At 39.7% G+C, this 9,678-nt stretch overlaps 1 protein-coding gene across 1 annotated transcript; it reads left to right on the top strand.

Moving 5' to 3' along the window:
• Positions 1-891: 891 nt before the first annotated feature.
• Positions 892-1,827, top strand: LOC122745510 (olfactory receptor 13H1-like). Its single transcript, XM_043990847.1, has one exon. It carries the CDS (start codon positions 895-897, stop codon positions 1,825-1,827), a length of 933 nt encoding a protein of 310 aa, XP_043846782.1. The 5' UTR covers positions 892-894.
• Positions 1,828-9,678: the final 7,851 nt, after the last annotated feature.

Here is a 9,678-nt window from a genome sequence, read left to right as displayed (position 1 = left end):
ATGTTCTGCATAACAGCACATGTATGACATATATTGAATTGCTTGATTTCATAGGGAGAGTTGAGTAGGGAGGGAGGAAGAAAAATTTAGAAAACAGAATTAGCTCAAAGACTTTGACCTCATCAATGTGGGCTCAAGGAGGGAATAACACACACACCCAATTGGGAAGAGTAATCTATTTAACCCTACAGGAAAGTAGGAGGGGAAGAGGATAAGGAGGGAAGGGTGAATGAAGGGAAAGTAGAGCGAGGGAGGGGGCAGTCAGTAGCAAAACGCTTTTGAGGAGGAATAGGGCAAAATAAGATAGACAATAGAGTAAATATCATTGGAAGGGAATAGGATGGAGGGAAATAGTTATGATAATTGACTACAATATACATTTTACAGATGAGAATACTGAGACCCAAGGAGGCTTATGGACTTTCCAAGAGTCACACAACCAGTAATAGGAAGGATTGGAAATTCAGTCTTTCTCAGTCAGTGTTGAATGTCTTATCCACTGTGTCACCCAGCTGCCTCCGAACTGCCTCAACATGAAAAACTGTCCTCCAGAATGCCACAGAGCACCAAAGCAAGTCCACGACCATTTTTAAGTGAAAGATGGGGAGAAAAGTGCCAGGAGTGAGAAGCAAAGCCCAAGAAGGACTAAAACAGTGGACATGGTTGGCTTAGACCATTACTTAAAATAGAGACTCTGGGAGGAACTGACCAGTTGAAGGAAAGGGTTGCAGGCCATCTTCCAGAATGAGATCCAGGGATCTAGCACTAGATAGGTCAAACAGCCCATGTAAGCTTCTCCACCAGAAGAAATGTAAAAAACCGATAAGTCTACTTTATGACTCTGTGTGTCTATTAACTTTCCCCCTTAGGAGATGAAGATAGTGAAGGAAGGCTATGGATGGAAGAAACACCACAGCTGTGACCTATTTCATTCTGACTGGGCTCTCAGAGTACCCCAGGGCTCAGATCATCTTCTTCTGCCTCCTCCTGGTGTCCTATCTTGTCATATTGCTTGGGAACAGCCTCATTCTCTTCTTGATCCACTATGATTCCCGTCTCCACACCCCCATGTATTTCTTTCTCAGTAACCTCTCCTTCCTGGACATCTGTTACACTTCATCAAGTGTGCCCCAGATCATCATCAACTGCTTAGCAAGAATCCCCACCATCTCCCTGGGGGAATGCCTGGCTCAAATGTGCATTGGCCTCTACTTGGGGGTTGTGGAATGTCTCTTGCTGGCCGTCATGGCCTATGACCGGTGCGTGGCCATTGGTGATCCACTGCGCTACTCAGTGAGGATGGGTCCCCAGCTCTGTGCCTTGCTAGCAGTGGGTACCTGGGTCTCAGCCTTTCTCCTCACTGTGGTCCCAACCCTGGCCACACCACTGGAGTTCTGTGGCCACCACATCATCAACCACTTCTTCTGTGAGGTCCTTGCCGTCATCAAGCTTGCCTGCAATGATCTACGGCTTAATAAATTGCTGATGATGGCCACCAGCTCCCTGACTCTCCTGGCTCCCTTTGCCTTCATCCTTGCCTCCTATGGGCGCATCCTTGGGGCTGTCTTGAAGATTCGCTCAGCTGAGGGCAGGAAGAAGGCTTTCTCCACCTGCAGCTCCCACCTCACCGTGGTGGTCATCTTCTATGGAACAGCCATTGCCATGTATATGTTGCCAGAGGACAAGACCAGTGGGGAGGTGGACAAGTTTGCTTCCCTCTTATATGGCCTTATGACACCCATGCTCAATCCCCTCATCTACAGTCTTCGGAATAAGGATGTGAAGGGGGCTTTACAGAAGCTCTGTGGGGAGAAAAATACTCCCTAGGAAGAGATACTGTGATCCTTTTCTCGTGTCCTAAGGAAAGGGGCTAGCTCTCAGTAAAATATGGACTTTTAAGGAAGAGAATGCTTATCCTAGTAGACAGAGAATTTGTCGTAAAGTCAGATGGACCCAAATTCCATTATCCCCTCTGACATCTGCTATGGCGGCTGAGTGATCTTGGACAAGTCACTTAACCTCTTTGTGCTCCAGACACCACTCTAAGACTTTGAGTCACAGAAGAGGGACTTGCCTGCAGCAGGTTTCCTCCCCAGGAATGCCACATTCTTTTTTTTTTTTTTTTTAGGCAATGGGGGTTAAGTGACTTGCCCATGGTCACACAGCTAGTAAGTGTCAAGTGTCTGAGGCCGGATTTGAACTCAGGTACTCCTGAATCCAGGGCCGGTGCTTTAACCACTGCACCATCTATCTGCCCCTGGAATGCCACATTCTAATGAAATTGCAGGATTGGCCTATACAGCCTCTAGGTTCCATTCCTACTTTAAAATTCTCTCTTTTCTCTGAAGTCACAATCTAGCTGAACCTCAGTTTCCTCAGCAGTTGAATGAAAAGCCTTCACCAACCCAGAGATTCTTAAGGTTTTCTGTATCATGAGTCCCTCCAGCAATCTAGTGAAGCTTACTGGCTCCTTCAGAGAATAATGGTGTTTGGGTTTGGGTTTTTGGTGGAGGCAATCAAGGTTAAGTGATTTGCCCATGGTCACACTGTAAGTAAGTGTCTGAAACCAGATTTTAACTCAGAACCTCCTGACTCCAGGGTTAGTGCTCAATCCACTATGCCACCTAGCCGCTTCCAGAGAATAATATTTTTAAATGCATAATATTAAAATAAATAAGATTAAAAAGGAAATCTTTTTTGATCAGTGGAATAGGTTAGGCACAAAAAAACACAGTAGTAAATGACTATAATAATCTACTGTTTGATAAACCCAAAGGCTCCAGCTCCTCTGATAAGAACTCAGTGTTTGAAAAAACCTGCTGAGAAAAACTGGAAAACAGTATGGCAGAAACTAGGCATAGACCAACATCTCACACTATATACCAAAATAAGGTCAAAATGGGTATATGATTTGCACATAAAGGGTGACATTATAAACAAATTAGGAGAGGAAGGAATAGGTTACCTGTCAGATCTATAGAGAAGGGAAGAATTTGTGACCAAACAAGATATAGAGAACATTATGAAATACAACGTGGATAATTTTGACTAGATTAAATTAAAAGTTTTTGAAAAAACAGAGCCAATGCAACCAAGATTAGAAGGAAAGCAGAAATCTGGGAAAATTTTTACAGTCAGTGCTTCTGATAAAGGCCTTCTTTCTCAACTATAGAAAACTGAATCAAATTTATAAGAATACAAGTCATTCCCCAATTGATAAGTGGTCAACAGATATGAGCAGGCAGTTTTCAGATGAAGAAATAAAAGCCATCTATAGTCATATGAAAAAAATTTTAATCACTACTGATTAAAGAAATGAAAATTAAAATAACTCTGAGGTACCACTTCACACCTATCAGATTGGCTAACATGACAAAAAAGGAAAATGATAAATGTTGGAGAAGATGTGGGGAAATTGGAACACTAATGCATTGTTGGTGGAGTTGTAAACAGACCCAACCATTCTGGAGAGCAATTTGGAAGTATGCCGAAAGGTCTATAAAACTGTGCATACCCTTTGATCCAACAATACCACTACTAGGTCTGTATCCCAAGAGATCATTTAAAAAAGGGAAAAGGACACAAATATACAAAAATAAAGCAGCTCTTTTTGTTGTGGCAAAGAATTGGAAATTGAGATGTCCATCAATTGGGGAATAGCTAGACAAGTTGTGGTATATGATGGAATAGTATTGTGCTATAAGAAATGATGAACCGGTGGATTGCAAGAAAAAAAAACCTGAAAAGACTTACATGAACTGATGCTTAGTAAAGTGAGCAGAACCAGGAGAACATTACACACAGTAATAGCAACACTGTGCAGTGATCATCAATGATAGACTTAGCTCTTCTCAACAATACAATGATCCAAGACAATTTCAAAAGACTCATAATGGTGTTAGTTTTACATATCATAATGGAAAATGCTCTCCACATCCAGAAAAAGAACTATGGAGTCTGAATAGAGGATCGAAGCACACTATTTTCACTTTTTGTTTTGTTTTTATTTTGTTTTTCTTTCTTGTGTTTTCTCCCCTTTTGTTCTGATTTTTCTTTCACAATGCCTAATGTGGAAATATTTTTAAGGAAATTATGTATATGAAGGTGTAGATATCAAAGTCGTTTCTAATTAAACCCAGGTTCACAGTGCCTGGGTTGAGCACTTGTGAACAAATTGGTGTCTCAGGACCCTTGAGCTCCTGAGCTACACACAGGCTTGAGCTATTGTGTTTGCCCTCCCTTTCATGAAATACTAGACAGGACATGATGAATTTTGCACATGTGGGGTTTTTTGGCCACTGATTGCCAATTCAGATCCTAAGCAGGAGGGGAAGATTGAATGGGGGAACATGGATGCTCAATAAACACTTCATGCTTGGTGTGCTAAGCTCCCCCCCAACCTTTATAGGAAGGGAGAGAAACTTTTTCATGATTAAGATACAATCTTACAGCTTGAATCAGAAAAAGGACATTAGTCCTCTTGACAAATTAAAAATAATTGAGGCCCAATTGATAACAATTTACATTTTCCTAGAAATTTAAGGCTCACAAATTGCCTTTGTCCCAACAACTCCAAAAGGTGGTGAATGGGGGTGTTGTTCTCATTTAGTGTACAAGGGAATTGAGGCTTGGAGAACTGATGAAATTCTCCAGAATCACACAACTAGCCAGCACTAGTTTCCTGACTGAGGCTTAGCTTACTCTTAGGCCATGGCATTCTGTTCTCTTCTTAAATGAGTATTGAATTGTTCAGAAAAGGGACCTCCCACTCCCATGCCACACAAAGCAGCCTGTGGAATAAACAGTAGCACCTTATTAATGAGTCATCAGTGGAGGAACCAAAGACAGAATAACCCTCAACCAATTGTGTGTGTGTGTGTGTGTGTGTGTGTGTGTGTGTGTGTGTGTGTGTGTGTGTGTGTGTGTGAGTGAGTGAGTGAGTATTTGGGGCAAGGGGAGGAGGAAGAGATATCATTCTGCAAAGAAAATCCCTTTGGTTCTGACTGGGATATGCTTCCTTTGGAAACACGTAGTGATTCTTTCAAAGAGATGGGTTGAGCTGATGGTTTAAGAGGTCCCCTCAACTCTAAAATTCTGTGATGCCCTGTCAACAAAAACAATCAGGTAAATCTATAAATCAAGAAGTGAAATGTGAATGCACACCCTTAGCCTTTAACAATGCAGAACCAAATTAAACAAAACGTAAATGAAGTGTTTTTGCTGTCTCCCTTTATAGTCCTCCCTGGAAATTTCTCCATCTTTGTATCTACTTTTCCTTCTTTTCATAGAGTTGTAGGCACTGGGGGCGGGGTATAGTTGTAGTTCCATCGAGTGTATTACATTACATTATTTCACTATTCTCTGCCACAGAGATTCGAGATACTGTTACTGTACCTTAAAGAGATAATGAAGGACTGTGGGTAGATGGTAGCATTCCAGGGTATAAAGGATACTAAATCTTCCATGAACACCAGAGTTCAGGTTTAAAAATGCACCAAGTTGGGGCAGCTATATGGCACAGTGGGGGCAGCTAGATGGTGCAGTGGATAAAGCACTGGCCCTGGATTCAGGAGGACTTGAGTTCAAATCTGGCCTCAGACACTTAACACTTACTAGCTGTGTGACCCTGGGCAAGTCACTTAACCCCAATTGTCTCACCAAAAAAAAATGTACCAAGTTATTTTGTTTGTTGCTCTTGTGTGTTTTTGTTGTTGTTGTTTTTTTGGTTGGTTGGTTTTGGTTTTGGTTTGTTTGTTTTGGTTTTGCGGGGCAATGAGGGTTAAGTGACTTGCCCAGGGTCACATAACTAGTAAGTGTAAAGTGTCTGAGTCTGGATTTGAACTCAGGTCCTCCTGAATCCAGGGCAGGTACTTTATCCACTGCACCACCTAGCTGCTGTTTTTTTAAAATAAATAACAAATAAAAATAAAACAAATTTAAGCTGCACAAAAGGACAACTGCAAAGAGCCTGAACATAGACAAGCCTCGGTACAAGGAAGATGAGGCACAAAGTAGACCTCTAAAGTGGGAGTAAAGCCTATGTCAAGGCCACATGGCTGAGTGGCCCTGGACCTTTCGCCACAGATAAAGAAAAGGCCAAAGCAGAATGTGCACAGCCCCAACCTTATCCAGGATCCAAACCCTCTGGGCCTGAGCAAAGCAGGAGCAAAACAAGATAACACTTGTGGCTGGAAGGTGATTGAGTAAATTAAAGAGAAAAAAAAATTGATGAAGAAAAACTTGTTCCTGAAAGACTAGATTTGACTAGATTTAACCCTAGCTCCCAACAAAGAAATTAACAATCCAATTCATATATATTAATGAAAGTTATACCTCAAAGAAAAGTAAGTCACCAATTCCAAATAAAGAAGAGAATTCTTCACCTTACCAGAGATCACAGGAAAACAGCAAACAATTTCAGAATTCCTTAAAAGATCCAACTTGTAAAGAAGATATTCGGGGTGTTTTATCAAGGAAACACTCTGTGTTCCTCGAAGAAACAAATGGGATAATGTGATAAAATAATGGAATTTGGCAGACACCCAGGGGTCCCACCTGAATGATCTAGCACTGTTTGGGAAACTGGCTAGGTACCTGGCCTGCCCTGAGTGACATATGCTGCTGATGTCAGCAGGGGAACCACTTTCGACATCCAGCTTGAAGGACCTCCCTTTTGGGGGGAGGGGGAGTAAAAGTAGAAAAGGGAATGCTCCCTGAGGGGAGTTAGTCTTTCCTATCAGTGAGCTTCCAAGAGCAGAGTATAGAGGGGCTGCAAAGCTGTTTCCTATTGAAACCATGGACCCCAGGTGGTTAGTTAATAAAAACAAGTCCAACTCTTTGAATTAGCTGAGCTGGAAGCAATTTTGGGGATTGTGTCAGTCTTTGCTAGAGCCAGAGAGCTTATCCATTTTTCTCTTTCCCTATTCCCTTGTCATTGGCTTAATTAACTTCACCTTTGCTGTGTATTTTATTCCCATTAATAAAACCTGATTTGTTTGTGGGAAAGAGGCTGTTAATCTCCTTTCTTATTGGCCTGGGAGAAATAACTAAAAAAAAAAAGGGAAGTTTGGAAGGGAAGAAACTTTAGACCTAGAGGTCCCTCATTATTTTCTGAACCCCAATATTACAGCAAGCCACCCAATTAACTCTCCCCATATTAAATTTAGCCCTTAAAGGGGGCAGCTAGGTGGCACAGTGAATAGAGCACCAGCGATGGAGTCAGGAATACAAATCCAGCCTCAGACACTTACTAGTTGTGTGATATTGGGCAAGTCACTGAAACCCAATTGCCTCAAAAAAAAAAAAAAAGGAAAGGAATGATAGTGAAAGGAAGGAAAGGGAAGGGAAGGGAAGAAGGAAATATTAGGATGTAATTGGGTCAGAAAGTAGAACTCTCTATAAAGAAACAATTTTAAAAATAGAGTAAGCAAATAAGAATATCTGAGAGAGAATCTGACCAAAGCATTAGAGACTCTTAATAAGCTAATAATGAATTTAGAGCTCAAAAATAAAGTGGAAGAAATTTTGCAAAAAATATATAGAAAGACAATCACTTTGTATGAACAGGCAGTTTTTAAATGAAGAAATCAAAACTATTGTCATATTTTTGATTAGAGAAATACAAATTTTAAAAACTCTGAGGTACCACCTCACACCTATCAGATTGGCTAACATGACAAAAAAGGAAAATAATAAATGTTGGAGATGTGTGGAAAAAACTGGAACACTAATTCATCATTGGTGGAGTTGTGAACTGATTCAACCATTCTGGAGAGCAATTTGGAACTATACCCAAAGGGCTATGGGACTGCTCATACCATTTGACCCAGTAATACCACTACTAGGTCTGTGTCCCAAAGAGATAATAGAAGAGAGGAAAATACCCACACGTACAAAAGTATTTATAGCAGCTCTTTTTGTGGTGACAAAGAATTGGAAATTGAGGGAATGCCCACAAACTGGGGAATGGCTAAACAAGTTCTGGTATATGAATGGAATGGAATGCTATTGTGCTGTAAAAAATGAGGAGCAGGAGGATTTAAGAGAAACCTGAAAGGACTTACATGAAGTGATGGTGAGTGAGATGAATAGAACCAGGAGAACATTGTACATAGTAACAGCAATGTTATGTGATGATCAACTGTGGTAGATTTGGCTCTTCTCAGCAGTATAATTTCAAAGTACTCATGATAGAAAATGTTTTCTACATACAGATAAAAGAACTGTGGATTCTGAATGCAGATTAAATCATATGGTTTTTACTTTTGGACTTTTTTTTTCTTTTTTGAGGTTTTTCCCTTGTGTTCTGATTCTTTTTTCACAATATGGCTAATGAAGAAATATGTTTAATGTGATTGTACATATATAACCTATATCAGATTGCTTTTCATCTTAGGGAGGGGGGAGAGAAGGGAGGGTGAGAGAAAAATTTGGAACTAAAAATCCTATGAAAACAAATGTTGAAAACTATACATGTAACTGGAAAATAATAAAATACTTTTTTAAAAAAAGACCATCACTTTGAAAGGGCATACAGTTCAACATTAACCAAAGGAATTGCCTTTGAAAGCAATATGAAACTTAGAAGGATCATAGATTTTCAAGTAAAACATGTTGTATTTGAAAATTGCAAATCATAATGTAATAAATAATATAAGGAACTTGACCAGAAATAAAACAAAGTATGATTGTTCACCTCCACAGATCACTGCCAAAGAAAAAACCTCATGAATGAAAAGAAAAGATAAGTTTTGGTTAAGTTTTAGAATTTCAGTGTTGAACAGATTCTGCATGCAACCAGGAGAAAGGTCTTCAGTTCTGTAGCAACATCATTTCAAATAATCCAGGATTACTCTGTATTCATAAAACAACAAAGTATTGGATAATAATGAGATGTATCTGTACAATTATAACATTAAAAAAAGAAATGAATGCAATATTCCACTTGCAAACCTCCCAATCAAGAAAAACAAATCAGTATAAGCATCAAGAAAAGGCTGATCATTGAAATTATTTCTCTCATGCTTCAGGTTATTGTTTATTTTAATGATTTTGATTTTTAAATGAATATAACAAGAAAGAAGGTTAGACTTAGATTTCCTTTATTTAGTTCAAACAAACATATCGAGGAGTAGTGGGTATATATTGCCAAGAAGCAGATTTCATCATAAGGAAGAAATTCCTAATAATGAGATACATTCCCAAGTAGAATAAAATGTCTCAAGAGATAATCAGTCCCTCATCATTAGAGGAATTTAAAAAGAGGCTATGCAACTATCAAAAATATTGGGAATAGCTAGGTAGCACAGTGGATAAAGCACTGGCCCTGGATTCAGGAGGACCTGAGTTCAAATCTGGTCTCAAACACTTGACACTTACTAGCTGTGTGACCCTGGGCAAGCCACTTAACCCTCATTGCCCCCCTCCAAAAAAAAAAGATATTGTGGAGGATTCTTATAAAGGTATAGGTAGAACTAGAAGGTCTCTGAGACTCTATCCAACAGTGATAAACTATGATTCCCTGATTTGAATTCCTAAATGATCATTTATTAACCCTTATTACATCTCTTTTAGTTTCAGATTTTGTATCTAAAATGTAGATGCTCTTTGTCTTGTTGATTTTATGAAACTATTAAAAAGATTCAATCAGATGATGAAAGTAAAACACCATCAAAATGC

This window comes from Dromiciops gliroides, chromosome 3 (genome assembly GCF_019393635.1).
Source record: "Dromiciops gliroides isolate mDroGli1 chromosome 3, mDroGli1.pri, whole genome shotgun sequence".
NCBI classification, from domain to species: Eukaryota; Metazoa; Chordata; class Mammalia; order Microbiotheria; family Microbiotheriidae; genus Dromiciops; species Dromiciops gliroides.
Note: the sequence above shows the minus strand (reverse complement) of the source record. Positions and strands in the feature narration are given on the sequence as shown.